This window comes from Polyodon spathula, chromosome 24 (assembly GCF_017654505.1).
Source record: "Polyodon spathula isolate WHYD16114869_AA chromosome 24, ASM1765450v1, whole genome shotgun sequence".
NCBI lineage: Eukaryota > Metazoa > Chordata > Actinopteri > Acipenseriformes > Polyodontidae > Polyodon > Polyodon spathula.
This window is the reverse complement of record NC_054557.1, coordinates 20,294,071-20,314,954: the sequence shown is the minus strand read 5'-3', so window position 1 is coordinate 20,314,954 and position 20,884 is coordinate 20,294,071. Positions and strand designations below refer to the sequence as shown.

The 20,884-nt window shown below is 36.4% G+C and overlaps 1 protein-coding gene across 1 annotated transcript; it reads right to left on the bottom strand.

The window, feature by feature from the left end:
• LOC121298641 (von Willebrand factor A domain-containing protein 7-like) lies at nt 1-19,579 on the bottom strand. Its single transcript, XM_041225788.1, has 18 exons — nt 19,310-19,579; nt 15,135-15,257; nt 14,518-14,688; nt 12,952-13,027; nt 12,398-12,489; nt 11,222-11,386; nt 10,862-11,071; nt 9,789-9,927; nt 9,360-9,499; nt 8,332-8,577; nt 6,463-6,675; nt 5,723-5,895; nt 4,909-5,023; nt 4,040-4,244; nt 2,691-2,772; nt 1,927-2,162; nt 1,068-1,158; nt 1-375 (listed from the first exon to the last, which is right to left on the bottom strand). The coding sequence occupies exons 1-18, from the start codon at nt 19,557-19,559 to the stop codon at nt 229-231; spliced, it is 2,874 nt and encodes a 957-aa protein (XP_041081722.1). The 5' UTR covers nt 19,560-19,579; the 3' UTR covers nt 1-228.
• Nucleotides 19,580-20,884: the final 1,305 nt, after the last annotated feature.

Genomic DNA, 20,884 nt, shown 5'->3' with positions numbered 1-20,884 from the left:
TGAGGCATAAGCAATTAGGAAATAACACTTACTACCCAGGAACAAAAAAAAAATGGTTACACTGTGTTAGAGGCTGTTAATGTAAAGGGTTACCCCATTTTCTGTACTATTACTGACTTTAACACCAGTCAAGAATACCCCATTTGTTTTATCAACCAGCACATAAAAACATATTTAAACCCCAGAATTGAAATTTCTGTGGTAAACAAGGCCCCATTGTAGCTTTTTTTAATCAATACGATAGATTCCCTGTGAACGGCGTTTTCTCCTCCTCCAAAAGATTAAAAAGCAGACCACCAAGGACAGACACACCACGAAGATGACAGTCGCACAGCTTACTGCCACCTTGACAATGTTACTGTTCTGATTTTCAGTCTATGAGCAAAAAAAAAAACATTTAGAAATGTATCAGTTGATTTTGGCAACCCTTAAAACAAAGTATTGCAGTACTGACACCAAGTGATAATTATTGAGAAACATCGACGGTCTACTGCTGGGGTTCCCAAGCTGTGGGCCCAGGCCCAAAGGTAGGCCGCAAAGGTAGGCCACAACGCCAAGTTGGTAAAAATCCTGTGTTTTTTAAAAATATATAATAAAAAAAAACCTACAATAAAATGCAAACAAGATTTAAAACTAAAAAAGAACAATTTAGATTATGTTTATTTACAGTGTTACAGGTTTAAAAATGTTTTTAATTTGTTTATAGTGGGCTGCATGGCCTAATGCAGCTAGACAGGCAGGCCTCAGGTAAACAAAGTTTGGGAACCCCTGCTCTACAGTATAGAAACACATCCTGCATTTTTGAACCAAGATTTTGTTCTCGTTATCTTGTGGACAGTGCGCTGCAATAAAGACATAGTTTAATCTTTTTTTGTACGCTCGTCGCGCTCCTCTTATAAATGCAGATTATCATTATTAGAAATTGTTATAAACATTTTTTTTTTTAAATTTTGTAGCAAAGTAAACATTGTGAAATTAAAAGGAATGTTTTTACCTTACACTACATGTTGAGTATGAGTTTGGTTTTAGAATTGTTTAGATACACCATACAATGCTTTTTAACATACCATTGGCTGCCTGTTGTCAACTCTGAGTACGTTTGCATTTCCTGCTTTGTCCTGTATAATAATATCCACATACGGGTAACAGCAGCTAGAACTGAGGAGAGATGCAATCAGAGAGGAAGTAAGGCAAGCATGCATTTGACCAAAACACAAACCACAACAAAATACAAGCAGAGGTGCTGGAACAATTTCTAAAGTGGGGGGTGGTGAAAGCCATTGAACAAAACTGTAACCCTTCCATATGATGGAAGCCATGCAAAGCCGCACCCCCAGCACCCCTAGTTCTAGCACCCCTGAATACGGGGATGGTCATATAAAGGCAATGGGCTGCAGGTATAAGCCATAGTAATAAAACATCATTGTGGGGTAAACCCAAACCTGTCTTTCTGTACCTGCTCTCATAAATAGTTATTAACATACAGCATTAACATACAAGGTGGATGAGAGTCAATGGGATGAGAAGTCATAAAGGGAGGTCGCATGAAACCTGCTAAATAAGGTTACGTTATGTTGAACCTCATACCATTACATACCACTGCTGACAAAATTGAAAAAAAAAGTGTCATTTTGAAATCTAACATGAGTTACTACTGGTAGACGTTTTCAAGATAATTTTGTGATTACATATTGTTATATATATATATATATATATATATATATATATATATATTATATATATATATATATATATATATATATATATATATATATATATATATATATATATATATATATATATATACACACACACACACACACACACACACACACACACATATATAATGTCTCAATTCCAATATTCTAGGTGATGCAAAGCTTTTGGTCATAACTGTAGTTTTTACTGAAAACAGTGAGACAATACCTGTACTGGCAAGACACCCAGGGGATGCTGCCTGCGCCCACTGGTTCCTTGCAGATGAGTTCCTGGGTTTCAGGGATCTCAGATCCCACAGACACATAGACTTGGCTGCTTTCATCCCATGCCCGGAATATCAGGTTCCACTGGTGCCTTTTGCATTCATCCATTAATTGCCATGTGTCTTTACATGGCATGTTCATGCTTTCAATTTCATATTGAGGGGGCGTGTCATCTGTAACCTGGAAATCAAACAATCAAAAACACTTAACTCTGCAACCCAATAATCAGTATTAAATAAAGTACAGCTATGGACATGTCCCCACGTGTTGCTACAACTGTTCAAATAATGTGTAATTTTCCTTTTCTTTGAGACACTTATAATTTCAAAGTCTGTTTCAAAGCTCTTGCCAAGTGCACTGATAGTGTAAGGATTACTGCCCACGTTGTCAAACAGGTGACACGATCCATGATGTGGTACGGAACGGAAAAGCCAGAGCACTTGGTATGGTTTTGTTTTTTTTATCGCTCTCCCTGCAGTGATTTAGAGGACAGATCTCAAACAAGACCAGACATTTTGAAAAGAGCTTTGAAACAGACTTTAAAGTTATACATGTAAAAAATTGTCAGGAGGTTGAGAATGAAAATAAAAATTACAGGAACGGTATTTAAACAGCTGTAGCACCATGTAGGGACGTGTAACGATATGTTTTTCGGAACTTTGCTCCTTACTCTTTAACACTGTCTAATCGAATAATTGAAATACTTACCAATGTGGATTTTGGAACAACCGTAATGAGAATATTCAGATAGTTCTTTGCAGACTCACTCCTGGCTGTGAATGTCGCAATGCTGATAATGAGGGGAAATAAACACATGGAATGGTTCAGTAAAACATGCAAACATCAAAGAAGGCAACAGGTAACTTAACTTGCTCCAAAGGGTGATATTGATTATATCAAACTGCCATTTATTTTTCATTCAAATGTATTGGTTTAACAATATTTATTAAAAAGGGATATTAACCCACGTCCACACAAATGAGATTAGAAAACACTAGTCAGCCGACTGTTGTTCGTTTAGTTCCTAATTGACCAGAAGCAACACCAGAGCTTGGTAATCCATACTGTTCCATTCTCTCAAACTCCTCTCTGTGCTAATTTTGTCATGGTGATTGATGTTGACTTTGTGAAATGCTATGAGGATTTTAAACTCTTCAAGCTAACCAACATTTTTTAGTTTTGTCTCAGTGTGCCAGTGTGTCTCAGTCTTTTTTTTTTAAACTCAATCCAGGACAATCATTTCAAATTAATAAACAAATAGTCTTTTTTTTTTAACCCTTTGCAGTCCGGTGTCGGACCAGGTCCGACATTACAATTTTCACTTTCCAGCCCTGTCTGACATCATCAAAAAGATGTAAAGCACAGGTCTCCAGTCGTTTTTTCTCCGGAAAAAGCTGAAAAAAGCTTTCTATGGCCGAGTGAGGCTGATAGGAGCCGAATGAATCCAAAAAAAAGGGGCATATCTCATAGCCCCATGCACTACAGAGATAACACGGACATAAACAAAGGAGATAGCTGTTTCTGCATCCAGCGCTCAAAGAATATCTCAGACATTTGCAGAGCTTTTTGAGATGTTATAGTAATAAAATAATGACTTGGATCACATTATTGAGTAGTTTGGTGGTAAAACGAGTAATCAGGAAAGGATTTATCAGTATGCATGTCTATAAAGAGGTATGTGAAAACTACAGCGAACACAGGGTGGGGCTTGGCTGGAGATACAGTACTGAGTGTCCTTTTGCGATTCAATGCCTTTTAAACCTGTTTTACTCTGAAAAAAAAAATTAAACAGAGTGTGTAAAATAAACAGCTTGTGTAAAAATAAATTGGACCTGATGCACCTGACAAGCACTGAATAAATGGACCCAAAGGGTTAAAGATGTGAATGCTGGTCTTCTTTTTGTAACATGTAAAGTGCTGGAATGGTTCAGCATGAAGACTGTATGAAGACTGATATGGACGAACACATTAGTATTATAAGTACTGTTGAGTTCTGCAACCTCTCACAAGTGGAAATCATTTGATAGGTAGCAACTGAACTCTTTTATTTATTTTACCTTGAGGAATAGTTACTGTTGGTCGGGGCATGGAAGGTTGCTGAAAGGTTCATGGTCTCCCCAGCATCAAGTGTCACACTGCTTGGATGAAACTCTGTCAGTAGTGAAAACTCATCCTTGACCTGTAGCTTAAATTGTGATCTTTCTTTTCCTTTGTTCACAACAAGCACTGTTATGTTCAGTGTGCCATTTCCAATCAATGTGCCTAATACAAAGAAATTTAAAAAAGCGTTCAAGAGTTGACTAAAATAAAAAGTTATTCAGACAAATGTATGTTGCTTAGTTTGGTGGAAACTACATGGAGTCTTCAAATTTCCTTTTCTATTTTATATACTGTAGCCATATTTTATAGAAGGTAAACTCCTTTATTTCCCACTGTTGATTGTCAAAGTTTCAAGGGTAATACTTTACATTAAGAATCTAAGAGTACTGTGTATTTACATAGTAGTTACATAGTAGGTACATGTCTACTTATACATAATTACAACGTTATTATGCTTAGTTACAATGTAATTCATGTGGAAAACTTTTTGCCTGATATAACCCTGACCCTAACTCTAACTTTTTAAAGTGTAAAAGACCTTGAAAAAATATGAAATATGTCCAAATTGAACAAATAATTAGATCACTTATGTTAATGGAGAGCTCAAGTTGGAATGAAAACCAGAAGACCCTGCGGCCCTCAAGGACTGGAGTCTGACACCCCTGCCTTAGATTATGCACTAAGCGTGTGAAACACTGATATGCTACCATTCTTTCCAAATAGCATCCTTTGTCTACTCTTTGGTCTATGTTTTTTTTTGTGACTGTTAGTACTGTATCAGTTACCATATTTATTAAGAGTACCATCAAAGAACCATTGGCCTTACTCTGTTGTCCTGGAGGAAAAATAAGCTGCACATCCTCTGTCCGGATCAAGTCTGGATTGACCCTCTTAAATTCATTCCCGTTGTCTGTCTTCCCAGTAATTCCAATCAGCAGGAACTAAGAACAGAACACAACACACTGCTGGCATTAGGAACTCTGGCTGGTGCAAATATTTTTGTTTAGTGTGCTTTCTGAACTCAATTGCAGATATTTCTGGAATTCCACTAACGTGAGTGTGCAGTAAGGTAAGATGGGGGACTGAAACAGATGCTAACCAACTTTCATCTTTCAGACACTCAAATGGCTGCACGACTCAACTACCGATGAAATCCCATTGGAATCCCTTGTTGGAAAAGCCAATTCATTGTGCGACTTAAAAAAACTTTTCATTTCTGGTTGCTGCCAATTACAAAGGCAAGGACAGTTAATTATGCCCATATTCACTGCCACAGTATACAAGATTGTCATACATAAAATAGCATATGCTAATTAAAGTCTTTTAAAAACACAATAGTGTGATCTCTTGATCCACCCCTCCTACTGTGCACTGGACTTGTCTGGCCTCAACACAATGTTACTGGATCCTCAGCCGATGCACTATCCTTGCACTGTTGCATTACTAACACGTCATTGTAGATTTAACTTGTTAAAATCCTAACTTGCTGCATCCCAGTTCATATTGTATTTTAGTAGCATTATTTGCACTTATTGTAAACTACACTGCATTTAATTATTAAGCTTGCATTGTAACGTTGGTTGAAAAGATACATTGTTGCAGATGTAAAAAAAAACTAATTTCTCTCGTTGTCTACTCACCGTTAACTGGAGCTGCACAGACACCACGACTTTTAGCCTGCCGTTGCTATCAGTCATTTGATTTACATTTATTGAAGTGTTGACTTCACCATTGTTATTCAATAGCAAGATTTTAGTGACCGTCATGTTGCTGACACTCCCTTGTACATCCACAGAAAGAGTGTAATTGGAACCTAGACATTAAAATACAGGTACCATTGCTTTGTATATTTTTCAGTGATAACCCAATATAGTGCATGGTGAACTTTAGTTTTCCTATACACTACAGTATTTAATATTCTTAAGTAATTTTATCACTACTGGTTTTAAGCATCACTACTCGATGATAATAAAAGTTCTATTTTCTTCTTTAAAAAACAGAAAGAAAAAGAAAAAAAAAATCTGTTAGGAAAATATTGTATAAACAATATTGCTTGGCCACCTTAAACCTTGTGACTAATAAGGAAACAGAGTACATGCCTGTAACTATAAACATTATAGTTGTATTCATAATCCCTGGGCAACATATTTCTCAGTATCTACTCGGGAGAGTTCACCAGGCAGCAAAAAAAATCTTCTAGCATTGCATCCTGATCATGCTCCCTCCTGCACCAGCTTCTCTGTTTCCACAACACAGCATTCATTTTTTTTTATTTAGTCATTGCCTATTATGTTTGTTATTTTCTCCCAATTTAAAATTTCCAATTATTATTTAAGCTCTGCTTTTTTTGCTTTGTTTAGATGGCTGCTTCAACTGTTACCTTTTGTTGGTCTGCCTTGTATAGGCAAAACATAGCCATTGTGTTCCTCCATGATTTGGTAAGAGAAATCTAGCAAGCTCTTCCCATCAATCTCGAATGTGTACATCTGTATTTTGCTCAACACCACATTCCAGGATCCCGGCTCTTTCACAATGATCTTCACAATCTTGAAGTTGTCTCTGCTCACCACTTCTGTTGTGTTTGCTTGCAATCCTAAAGCAGAATATGTTATCTACTGAGCAAATTAAACCACATACACTACATTGTTCCCAAATGGAAAAAAAAGACAAAATAATAACTGTAAATCATTTTAAGATCGGCTAGTCTAATACTCAGTTGGCATGGCTCTCAGGTGTGACTATAAAATCAGAAATGATAGCCTCAAAGGTTTTGAGTCTACAAAGCCCTTTTAACCTTTATAAACAATATCTATTGTGGCGTGGCTTCCTGGGCAAAGCTGGTCAGACACTGGATCTCCGCTCACTTTTATTTACACAAAAATACAAACAAAATACATGAAACAAAAGCCTAACCACCAGAGATAACCTAACTAAACTTTTATTTTCCCAGTGCTAAACTTTAAAACTGGACGGCTAAGCTGTTCAACACAACACTTATACACCTTAAGTAATAAATACCTTTCTTTACCCAGGTCTGAACACCCAGAGGCTTCATACACCTCACACACCTTATGTCCTGCTTTTATACACCTGCCTGCCTAAATTACAGGCCGGTATCCCTCATTATCGGTAGCCAATCAGCCCTGAGGCATTCTGAGGGATGTAGTCCTGTATCCAACTATTTCAAGGACTACACCTTTCCTCCCCCTACTCTGCCACACTACAACATAGGGTGGATCTTTTGGGACACTTTACATAGGGGGCTAAATTCATGTGAAGTGAAGATGAGTGTGCATGTTTGGAGGAAGAGCTCATGAGAATATTGTTTCTGACCAATAAATAAACAAAAACTGTTGCGGAGAAGATCAAGGTGAATCCAAATTTTAAAGGAAAAACACAAAGACTATGCAAAGTTCTTTATGGAAATGCCAGTTATTTCCTTCAGTGGCGGCACTACAAAAGTTGTAAGGAAAGGTAGGTTGATAGAGGTTTCAAAACGGCAGCAAGGCAGTATGCTTTTTATTTGAAATATTTTCTTCATGATATCAACGAAGTGGATAAACCCTGTGTGAGCCTAAATTTCTGAAGTGTCACGCATATAGCTTTGCATTTCTTAAATTTGGTATTTAACTAATACAGTTTCTAAAACTGTTCCAAAAACTGCATTCTGCACTTTGTAATCGTGACGTGGCATTCTTGTTGGAATGCCACATTCTCTCGTGTGCGTTCTTCTATGTACAGAAACCATGCTTTCCTGGATGTCTCAGTAAAAAGCAACACAAAAACTTGGTCCTGCGCAATGGGCGTTCCTGGGGAAATGGCGTGGGTACATGGGGTAAAACTGTACTTGGCTCAATCTAGATGTCATGAGTGAAAACACATGGAGAACACAGGGAACACTTCACTTCATTGAGAACATGGCAAAAAAAGAATTTGTTATATTGAATATTATTATGATCTTGAAATTTTCAGGTCCTGAGATAATATCACCTTATATGTCCCTTATATGTTGATGTAGCTATTTTTTAGAAGAATGTCTATGAAAAACCAAGCAACCACTTTTTTTGAGAAGCAGCTGATTGAATCTCGGGGGGGGGGGTGTTCAACTCATGAAGAGGCTATCAGGGAAAACCAAACATTTGTTCAGAAGAATACTGGCAAAATTATTTCAAACAAGGATTACATTGATAAACGACGCCACAATTTGGAAGATTGGAAAAAATAAATAGAATAAAATACAGATGAATACCTGAGGCTAAGAAGACATTGAGGGTGAAAGGGGTGCTGGTCCTCACAGAGATGCTGATCTCCTTTAGAGTTTCATCCACAAGGAACTGGAGTCTGTCAGTTAGCAGGACTGTGTGTAGGATCCAAACTGGGGCAGAGTTTAGAGCCAGTTCAAGTACCCCCAACACCGTGTAAAGGTTGCTCTTCTGCACACTGATGACATCTGTTCCAGATAAGTCTGCTACTATATCATATTCATTTTGTGTTGCTGTTTAATAAAATTAATGCAATATATTATACATAACCTTCCTGACTTACAAAACATATTTTGAATAAAAACACATTTCCTCCCCCAAAGCTGAGGGAACACAAAGCCACTTTGTGACTTGGAACCTGGTTTCAGGGCACTAGGTTTCAGACCAGTGTATGGCACATCAAGGTTTGATACAGCAAAGTTGCCTTAGACTAGGTCTTCCTGGAGCCAGGTTTCAAGCCACTGTTCCTGAAAATGGATTTGTGTTCCCTCAGTTTAAGTTTGCCAGATTTTATACATCTGCAGAATACTAGCAACCTGTCTCCCTCTTACCCTATCTCTGTAAAACCCCTGAGCAGGCAATACACTGCCAGCTCTATGCTTTCCTGTCTAACCACTTTCTGCTTGATCCTCTCCAATCTGGTTTCCGCTCTGCTCACTCCACTGAAACTGCTCTCCTGTCTGTCACTACCTCGCTAAACTTTGCCCCGTGCTGCCTCTCTCTCTCTCCTCTGTCCTAATTCTTCTTAAATTTAAAAACTTAAAGTAGTTTCTTTGTTTTGTTTTGTTTTTGGAAATCCTGTCAAGGGAGGGTTTTGGGCACGAATACTGTCAATTTGTACATTGTTATAAAAATAGCTTCCCTTTGGGTTGAATTCCAGGAGTCCAGAACCATAAGGAAAAATAAAATGCCCATATCCTGAATAAATAAACAACAGCAACATCAACCACCTCCACCACAGAACAATGCAAAAATGATGTACCACTACACTGCCCATTACAGATACATTACTTACTTAAGATTGTCCCTTCAGGTGCACAATATCCAGTCAAGAAGGGATAAATCTGACTTTTAGTTGATTCAACCAAGAGTAGAATGTCATCCAGTTTGGAAATGTCCTTTGCACCAGCATCAGTAAAGAGAAATATTTTTGACCTGAAAATAGAAAGTTTTCTCTGAAATATTGCTTTGACTACAGCATGCGAAGAGCTGTTGTCTGATCTCTTATTTTCACTGGTCAATTCAACGTTAATTAGGCAAATTCCAACAAATATCTGACGCAATGACTAAATTACAAAAAAACTAATTGTACGTTAACTTAATAGTTTGGAGAACAATGCTGGAGTTTGCAATTTCAGGTCTAAATTAGATTTTAACTTAAAAATGACAACACAATAAAATCAGAAACTTCAAATTGGTCTCATGAGAGGTCCGCTCAAAATACCTTGGCTCACTGTTGGTCAAGGCAAGCTCCAGTCCACTCATTGCCATCTCAGGGCAATCGCCCCCGCCACCAACAGTCAGACTTGCAATGTTGTTCTGGAACTGAGCCACATTTTGTGTTTTATAAACAGGTCCATATTCTGTTAGAATAGTAGAATTCAATGTAGGATTCAAAGGAGGCTTGGTGGTCCAGTGGTTAAAGAAAAGGGCTTGATACCAGGAGGTCCCTAGTTCTAATCCCTGCCCAGCCACTGACTAATTGTATGTAACCCAGAGCAAGTCACTTAATTGCTTTATGCTCTGTTCTCCCGATGAGATGTAAAAACCTCAGTCCCATTATAAGTGACTCTGTAGCAGCAGTTAATGATGCATTGTTCACTCTCTAAGCTCTGTAAGTTGCTTTGGATAAAAGCATCTGCTAAATGACTAATTAATAATAATCGTCTAGAATTGTCTCATAATATAGACCTTGCATATGGTCCTTAACATGCAACCCAAATGCACTAAAATATTTCTAATACTGGACATGATGTATTGAAGGCTGCACCATATTCAAGGTTAAGTTAATTGAGCAATTACTATTCATTTTGGATAACGAGTTAAATACATTTAGGAATTTTAATTGCTCAAATAAAATAACTTTTAGTAATTTAGAATACATAGATTTTCTCAGCTTCTGAGTTTACAAAGCAGTCTTATGAAGGGACAGTGTACAGCCAAGGCCAAAAATTTAGCATCATCCTATATTTATAGAATTTACTCATTTTGCTTTATAAAGTCAAATGAAACCTGTTGAATAATGTTACATTAGCATACTGAATTACATACCGCTTTGTAGTTTTCCATATATTTAATGAAAAACTGGCACAAATTGAAAAATGTCGCATTTTGAAATCTGATATGAAATACTGTACTACAATTATGGCTTCTGGTGGACTTTTGCAATATCATTTTCCGTTTTTTTTTAATTACCCGATCGAAATTATGTTCATAATTTACAATGTAATAAAAATGACCAATTTTAGAAAATATTAGGAACCACTTAATTCTATCAAATAAAACATTCCCACTTACCTGGGTCATTGAAAGGCACCAAGATGTAATTGTAAGGAGCATCCAATGAGTTTGCATGCTTTTTAATCAGATCGATGCAGGTGGTTTTCACTTGGGCAATGTCATTACCCATGCTACCGGTGACGTCGATGACAAAAGTCAGGGAGTATCCCTCCAGATTAAAGAACTTTCTGAACAAGTCAGGACCCAGCAAGTTCAATAAACCAAAGCCTTTAATATAGAAATAGAGTCATTCAGTAGTATCGTATATATATATATATATATATATATATATATATATAGCTGACATAAGTAATTCTCAACATTAAGAACAGTACTTAATGCCAGTTTTGAACAAAACCTAGCCACCCCCATACTCACCTTCCCCTATAAAGTACTCCTTGGTGGCATTAATTGCCAGTCCAGCTGCCATGTGATGGAGATAGTGATGAGGAGACAGTTTAGGGTTCGATGTTTCTTTGTTGATGCCACCAGTGGGAGGGTCAAACTGTGTCTCATCATACAGACCTCCGTGTCCACATTTCCCTAAAACAAGACCACAGTTGGGAGATGGTTTTTTTAAAAAATCTCCAAAAGTTACCTAATAAGTACTTTAACTATGGCTTGTTCTTGGGTCATTTTTTTTTTGTTACATACAGCTCTGGCTAAAATTTTTGCATAACCTACAATTTTAGGATTGAGACCATCAATAAATAAATAAACAAATAAATAAATAAATAAAAACGATATGAACATAATTTTGATCTTTTAGTTAGAATTTATAAAATGATATTGCAAAAGTCTGTAATAGTAGTATGGTATTTCATGGCCAAAAGTTTTGCATCACCCTATAGAATTAACAAATGATGTTCACGAAGTTTTTCTTTTTTAATTATATCTCAATTCTAAAAATTTTTTTGAAACTTTTGGCTATAGCTGGGGCTTAAGAACTCCATCACAAAATGACTCAGACATGATGTGAAATAAATGTATCAAAGCTATATGACAGTACTAGTAATTTTCCAGTAACAGAGGCCAAATTGTTTGCCATGTGTTCTCAGCAATAACAAAGTGAAAGGAGACTACTCAGTATGATAGTTAAACAGTTATGTATACTTTTAGAACTGCAAAGGGTACTTTATTGAGGAAATAATAACAAAGAACAATAACAGCATTACTAACATGTGGTTATTACTGATATAGCTGCAGATTAAAACAACGTGCCATTATTTTGTTAAAACAGTATTTATATTCATCTGTGGTCTTGCTTCTTGCTTTGATAGCACTATCTTAACAAAGGGTTTGTTCACAGACCCCCCCCCCCCCCCCCCCCCCCCCCCCTTAATTTCCAATGAGTTTCTAATTTTCATCCAGACATTTTATATGTATAATAAACCCATTTGCTTCATTTGAACAGACTCATGTTCATTGCGTATTATTTCAAAACTGAACTTTGGGCTGTGGAGCAAAATTCCAACCAGCTACAGATGAGAAAAGGTTTAGGAATCTATCCTAGAAAAAAAAAAAAAAAGCTGGAATCTGAAATCAGGAGCCTACCTTTGGGTTTGATTCTGCAGTTGGTAGATGTTTTATATCCACTGGTCAGCAGGTTTTTGACTAAGATGTTACCCGTGCAGTCGAAAAAGCCACTAAAAAAGTATAAACAGCAGGAAACCAAGGTACAGGAAGGACAATGCAATTATTAAAATGTATATAATCTTTTGCCATATCACTGTTGATAGTGTGTGGATGCCCCCATAGAAAGGAAATCCAGCATGTGGCATGTAGCATATAATATTGTACAGTATGTATCTCATTATACATGCCAGGGAAGAGATTTGCATATCAAATTAACATGTTGTGAGGTGGGACATTCCATGTGCACACATAAATAAATATGCAGACGATGGTCCCTTTTGTGTATTCTCCCTCCTTCTGTCTGAACTTTGCAGTTTGTGTCTGGGCTGTACGTTTACAACCCTCCACAGCTCAATTCTAATGGAACCCACTCTGAGGGTAGAAGTAGTCCAAAGCATTTTGTTATTGAGCATGATCTGTAAAATAGATGACCAACGTCCCCACTGTGTGAGCATATCCATTTTTGCCATTACCTGTTATTAATAGAACAGTCTTTGCATGTAGGTATTGTAGATGGAGCAACTGGATAGGCAAGGACAGTGGAGTTCACTGTAACAAAAAAAAAAAAAAAAACAGAGATTCAAACTTGCCTTTGGTTGGTCCTTATTCATTTATTTTATTCCCTTAAACGTAATGAGTTAGAGTGGTGGCCTCCAACTTATTTCTATATGAGGGGACCACTTAAGTGCTTACCTAAGGACAGTCCATTACCAGCATGGTACTAATTGAAATAGACATTCAGATTGACAAAATTGCATTGCAGTTACTTTTTTGATAAATTATATATTGAGAAATCTAATCATCAGCTATGATCTCCGCTCTTGGTTGCTTAGGTGCTGTGTTACACCCAGTGTAATTCAACAGATGAATGGTTTGGATGTGCAGGAATAGGCCAGTCCAGGAACCTTATTTGGAGAATTTAGCCATGCAAAAACATATGTTTGGGAACCTCTGTGCTGGTACTACAATTAAAGTATTACTTTTTGTTACATAACCTTTGCTCTCCGATTCTAAACCGTAATGAGACAAAGTCACTGTCTCTGTCTTAATTATTAATCAGGAAAAATTCACCCAACCCCTGGAGATTAGCCATAGAATCATGGCCGCTTTGTCTGACACTGAATTCAGCCAATTTCATGTTTCCTCCTTTGTTTTAGGTAGGCTTTTGAAGCATAATTGACAAAAAATAAATAAATAAATAAATAATCCCTCTGCAAATATCCAATATGTTCCTCGCTAAATTATCCTGGATCTTAAAGTATTATAAGGATTTTTGGCTAATAACAAAATCTGCATGTTTGGAATGATAGTTACTATAAATGCAATGCGCTACAGAACAGAGGGGGGATGTATAGGATGTGGAAAGTACCACTAGCCACAGCCAAGAGAAAAATGTGTGCTGGTTCTTCTTTTGAGTGTGTTTTTTTCCACAGTGAACTTACAACCTACCACTAGTAAAACCACTTCCTGGTTTTCTTAAAGTACATGTTGCTGCCAAACTATTTTTTTTTTTTTTTTTTTTTTTTTTTACTGTTTTCTGGATTAACCCATGATCCTGACCAGGAATTCGAATTAGAGGCTTCAAATCAAAAAACTTCCTTTTTTAACTTCTAAACCTGTGCGAACCTCATTGAATATCCCTGCTATTTTACTGCATCAACCATTTATTTCTGGGGAGGCTGACATGCATCTTGTTAAATAGGTCAAACTATGGAGTTAATATTCTACCCAGCGATGAGATTGACAATGTTTTCCAATTCAGTAAAGACATCTGAATCTCTTGGGTGCTTAAGAAATTGTATCTTAATGAATTTGCAATCTGAATGGCAAAGTAATTTATATTGGATTTAATACAAATTAGTTAAGGAGTTCCATTCTTCATTAGCCCAAATTAGTTGTTAGGTCTTATCCCAATTAATTTGCAATCTGGCCCAAGTCTTGTGAATAATTCCCCCAAGATATTTTACAAGATTTTACAATCAAACAAAATCAACGGGAAACGTGAGGTGTATTTTCTCTGAGAAGGATGAGACGTTTACCCAGATGATGGTAGGGCGTGTTCTGGCCCAGTTCAACCCAGTTTGTGTTGCTGTAGAACTTCTGCAGGATGTGCAGCGCTCTCCCAGTGTTCAATCGAGCCGATTCCAGCGAGGACATGTTTACAGACCCACTCAGAACAGAGTCTCGGATTCTCTGGAAATTCAAGATCCCTGGAACACAAAACACAGTTGTTTGAAACTCAACAGTCCTTGGGCCCTAATAATGTGTACAGCTATGGCCAAAAGCATTGTAGTTTTCCATATACTTAATGAAAAACGGACCTAAAATGTGACATTTTGAAATAATGTACTACTATTATGGCTCCCAGTAGACTTTTATGAAATAATTTTGTAGTTTCTTTGATTACATTATGTTAAATAAAAGAGCTCAATCCTAAAATTCTAGGTGATGCACAACCTTTGGGCACAGCTCTAGGACATATTGAGATAAGGTAGGTTTGCCTATACTCTCACTTTATCACTATATCTCTGGTATCTGCTTTGGGTCAAACAAAACCCCCCCAAAAAATTCATTTAAGCCTTTATAAAGTAAAATAATGACCAATAATTTATTGTTATCTACATAGTTTTGTCAATTTCTGATAGTTTTCTTTTACCTTTTGAGATTTCCTCACAGTTGAAATGATAGCTGCTGTCATCCTTCTGGTAAATTTCCACCTCATTGTTCCCAACAACGATCTGTTGAATGGCCTTTATGAATCGAGATGGAGACACTTCCGCTGTAGATGAACAAAACGGAACAGCTGTCAAGATAGTTTGGGATAAATATAAAGCAACTTTAATGACAAAGTCCTCACAATGTGCTGTGCAAGAAAAGAGAGATTTTGTAAATAAAAGCAAAGGCCGTGGGGGGGGGGGGTTGACAGGGTTGATGGGGTTGACGGGACGACCGCAGTGTCTTCTTGCTTTCGTTCCACCCTGAACTCTCAATTACTTAATTGGATTAATTATTTGATTAATTGGACACTTCTCTCCAGGCCTCAAAATGTCTCATAGGTAGTGCGCCTTAAATAAAATGCATTTATTAAATCAGCCACTATAAAAAAAGACCTTGAAAAATATGAAACATGTCCAATTGAACAAATAATTAGATCAATTAATGTTCATTGAGAGATTAAGTGGGAATGAAAATCATCTTCGAGGACTGGAGTTTGACACACCTGGCATAAAGGTGAATGCCATATCAGACATAAACCTGTTTATTTTATTGTGTTATGTGTCCCCATGTGTTGCTACAACTGTTTAAGTAAGGTATGTGCGTTGTTTTATTTTATTTTTTTTACATTTTCACCACTTTTTTAAACTTTTAAATTGCATTCCACTGCCTCCATGATGGCTTCACATGGACCTGCATGGATCACTCAAACTACATTTCCCAGCATCCTCCTGCTCACATATGTAACTGAAATAGATTTACCAGTGAGAAGGAGAATTAGGGGAAATCTAGTTCTGAGAAATACATGAGAGTCCACCTTGGAGCTATGACAGAAATAGACAGAAAGCAGTGCAATTTAAAAGTGAAAAAAAAGTGGTCAAGATGAAAAAAAAAAAAAAAAATTAAAACAATACACACACCTGACTTGAACAGCTGTAGCAACACATGGGAACATGTAACACAATAAAATAAAAAGGTCCTTATAATTGCCAAGCGGTTAAAACAATGTGGCAGTGAGAGAGTTAATTTCTACAGACACTACCTGCAATAGAATGTCATTCAGAGAATCATAGAACACAGCAGTGTGAATAGCAGTGAGGGATCTGTATCATTAATATGCCCAGGGGATGTTAAAATGTAGCAATGAATGTTAACTTAATAAATCTCCTGCTATAGAGCTCTATTGTGGGAGTACAGCTGTGTACCAATATATATGGTTAATTAAAACAACTTGTGAGAAAATGTTAGTGGAAAGGAACTGCACCTGTTCTAGCTAGTTTCTATACTAAATAGAGACTGTAGTATCTTGTGCAAAGAATTCATGATCTGATCTGTGGTGTTTTATATGTTCAATTTGTTTTGTTACTCGAATAAAGCTAATGTACTCAGAGTGATTGGCATGAGAAATGCTTAGTGTACATCAGGGGCTCTCAAACTCGGTCCTGGGGACCCCCTGTGTCTGCTGGTTTTCATTCCAACCGAGTTCTCAGTTACTTAACTAAACCTTTCGTTGAACCGATAATTTGCTTAATTAGACCCTTTTAATTGATTTCAGCTCTTAAACAGTTGCAGATTTCAAGTTAGGTATAACATTTTATAAGTAACTTGAAAGCTGCAACTGTTCTAAGAGCTGAAAAAAAATTAAAAAGGTCTAACTAAGGAAATGATTAGTTCAATTAAAGGTTTAGTTAAGACACAGGGATTTTGAGAACGCTTGGTTTCCATACTGGAAGTACTGCATTACACAGTCCCAGTTAAGGGGACAACAAAGAAAACACAGAAATTAGGGGAGAACAAAGAACTCACAGAAATATACTGAAAGGTTTTATGAGCATGTCTTCCTGTTTGAATTATTCAACCTAAAAAGTCCCTAACTTTTGGGCTATTTTTTGATATTGTCACTTCCTTTTTTAACCAAAAATTGTTTTATTGTGAAAGTTAGGTTCCTCATTTGAATTTCAAGAAACTTTCAGCCCTGTGTTCCCTCCACTTTTTAAAATTTGTTTAAGTACATTTCTGGGCAATCTGCAGTATCTACTGTCAAATTATGGAAAAACCTTTTCATCCATCTTCAGAACTTTAGTTCTTTGGAATAGGATGGTGAAATAAAACAGTGAGCAATTTAAAACTTTATAGAGCTGACTGGATTACTGGGCTACAATGGAGATTTATATAAGGTATAAATAAACTAGATTCTTTTCATAGATGTTTTTAACTACAGTTATGACCAAAAGTTTTGCATCACCCAACAGAATGAACACATTTTACTTTTTAATCGAATGAAACCTGAATAATATTACGTTAACATATTTAATTGCATGCCTCTTTGTACTTTTCCATATACTTAACGAAAAACTGACAGAAATGTGCCATTTCAAAATCTAACATGTAATACTGTACTACTGTTATGGCTTATGGAAGACTTTTGTGGTATCATTTTGTAGTTTCTTTGATTACATGATGTGAAATAAAATATCTAAATTATGTTTGTATAAAAACTTTTGGCCATAGCTGTACATCCCAAAAACTTTCACTAAGCTAAAAAAAAAATCACAAAAGTTTTGATGCAGCATGGGGTATCATAGTTACATTTTGGTTTGAGTAGGACTGTATTTGCAATGTATTTTCACATCAAGGGTTGTTGTACTCCTTACTATTGATAGTTTTATCCCTAAAAAGCCCCTTTCAAGAGTCTTCTATGTACAATTTCCTGTTTCTGACAGGTTGGTTTATTGGCTCAATATTTTGTAACATAAAGGACAAAATTCTCAAAAAACAGATATAAGCCTTGACAGCATGTTGCAAAGTTAAACATTATAGTTTTAAAAAAAAAAAAGATTAATTGACCAAGACAAATTGCCTACAGAATACTATCTTGCAGTGCCAAATTTAAGATACTCATAGCTCTTTGAATACATTTTTATTTGATCTGGCTAACTTTCAGTACTTAATAGCGGTAGTCATTTCCTGGACGCTGCCTGCCAGCCAGTCTGTGCCAAATATACACTAGAGCAAGGAATCTTGTTTAACAAACATTCTGCCAAATCAGACATGCAATGAGGACATTTATGTTTCAGAAAAATATTTCTGTAATTTCAATTTGTAATTATTTAAAATAATAATGCAACAATGATTGTGAGAGAAAATTTCTGTTTAATGTCACACCTTTTTTTTATATATAGCACATTAATATGCTGTGCTACTAAGTAACCAAACTTGAAAAATATACAATTGGAATTATAGTCTCGTTCATTTTGGGATATTTTCACTTTTGAAATGTGTTAACAAGCCATAACAGTTCCAGACAATTTCTTGCAGGGCTGCTATAATAATAATAATAATAATAATAATAATAATAATAATAATGTAATAACTTTTCAGGAATTACCAAAAAATACAATTTGTATTAAAGACAATTTCTTCGTGTTATTAAAAAAAAAATAATAATAATTAAAAACCCATACAAGTACATCTTCAGACACATCAAGTCTTCTGTTATTTGGTAGTTCTTTAAAGCTTCTATAAGGATATATATCTGATGTCAGACCCGTAAGCCTTCCTTGGTAACACTTTACATTAAGTGACTCTAATTACTGTGTAAATACATGTGTACTTATACTATTACAATGTTATTGTGCATAGTTAGAATGTACTTTATGTGTGATTTTTTTGCATGATATAAGCCTAAGCCTATCCCTAACTGTAACTCTAAACCTAACCCTAACCCAACTAGCCCTTTTCTGATACACTTGTGTACTTACAAACATTTACACATTAAGTACATTGTAACTATGCATATAACATTGTTTATTACACATTCTTTATTTTTATACAGTGTCTTTCATAGTGGAGAAGATACGAGACTAGAGTGTCAGCTGCAGAGTCACTTACAACGTCTCACCCAAAAGACGGAGCACAAGGAGGTTAAGTGACTTGCTCAGGGTCACACAGTGAGTCAGTAGCTGAGCTGGGATTTGAACCGGGGACCTCCTAGTTATAAGTCTGTTTCTTTAACCACTGGACTACACAGCATCCTATAATACATTTACTAAGTAACCTCTATGTATACATGCACAGTCATTAGCGAGACAATGTAAAGTGCTACCCTTTCCTTACCTCTAAAGTAAGCCTGGAACAGAGTTGTTGGGGTGAGAGGGCTCAAGTTCACCAGCTCCCCAGCTCTGAATTCCGGGGTCCCTGAACTGGGGTTCCTCTCCATAAACGTGGCTACAGCTTTCAGAATCCCCATCTCTGTGATATCTGCATCAGTGAGGTCCTGGAGCCCCACACCTTTGGATTCGTGATTGGGATAGAAGCTTGATGCCCGACCCAGCAAGTGGAGGAACAACAAGAGTAAGAGATGCATGATCAGCAACCTTACTAGGGATTGCGCTTCCAGCTACTTTAAATGGGTCTTGCGCTTTTCATAGGCATAGCTATACAAAAACTCCATCTCTATTGGTTGATGAACACAGTCACACCTTTCAAAAACAGTAGCATGCCAAGCCCTTTATTTAAACTTAGTTCTGTGATTGTCACATGAAAATGGGAAGAAGCAGTGATTACAATTTCAGTGTAAATTAGAGCTGTCTGAATGTATTTGTTACAAAATACTTAATTAGCTTTCAATTTTAAATATACATTTCAGACACCTGTACGTAACTACAGGTCTAGTTTGTCGTGCGATTCCTACACTCCTGCGCGACTCTACCACAGTTACATACAAAAAATACCGTACGCTTTATAGCAACTCTGTTACCCAGCCTTATATTGGACATTGTAGCTCTGAATGTTAAAGACTTCAAAGTTGTTTTGCAAAATTTGGAGGTGATGCAAATGTCAATGTCTTTTGTTATTGTACACATATGTACATACTGCATTAAAACCTCTTTTATATATATAACCCTTTCTAATACAATTGTATACTTACATATATCATGTACACATGTATTTACTATGTAACAACTACATAGTAGTTAGAGACACTTAATGTAAAGTGTTAGCAAGTATTTTCTTGGCTAAAATTACTTTAAGTATCATTGAGATTAAAACCAGGAAGACATTGTATTTACTGTTATTGTTAAAAGGCCAACAGGGATACAGAGCCAGTGTCTCTACAGCTAACAAACTGCACTGTCAACACGGTGTGCTCCCAGTCACGAAGGTCAAAATTATGTGAAAATGAGCTGAACTGTGTATCGATTGCGTTTCTTGGCATACATCTCTCAACCCGAGTTTGGCTATTCAACCTTTTGATTTGTTTGCTTAATATTTTTTTTAAACTATGGTACAAGGATATTGAACCCTTAACCTTCACATTGTTATCCTTTTCTGACCGCCACTGAAGCATTGCAATAATTCAGGGAGTGAACTAGAATAAATGGCTTTTCTACTACAAAAAGTGTTTTTATGTATTCAATAAACATTTTACTGGAAATAACTGGAGGTGAAATTGATAGTAGACATACTTTTTTAAAAAATGCAGTCAGGACCTCATTAACTGTGCAACAGGCAGGCTAGCTAAGTTGGTAGACTATTGTGCTAATAATAACAATGTCTTGGTTTGATCTTTGTACTGGCTACCCTTTTCATTAATTCCATGTCACCATGCTAATCAACAATACTGGAATAACGACCATAATGTGTAAAGAACAGTACAGCTTTATTTTCTTTAAGAATGTAAAATAACCC

Coding starts and splice junctions, on each gene's coding strand:
- LOC121298641 (XM_041225788.1), bottom strand. CDS start 19,559: ATGCATCTCTTACTCTTGTTGTTCCTCCACTTGCTGGGTCGGGCATCA. Junction 9,500..9,788: donor TTGACCAACAGTGAGCCAAG/GTATTTTGAGCG, acceptor TTCTATTTTCAG/GTCAAAAATATTTCTCTTTA. Junction 1,159..1,926: donor TGGGTGTCTTGCCAGTACAG/GTATTGTCTCAC, acceptor ATCTCTCCTCAG/TTCTAGCTGCTGTTACCCGT.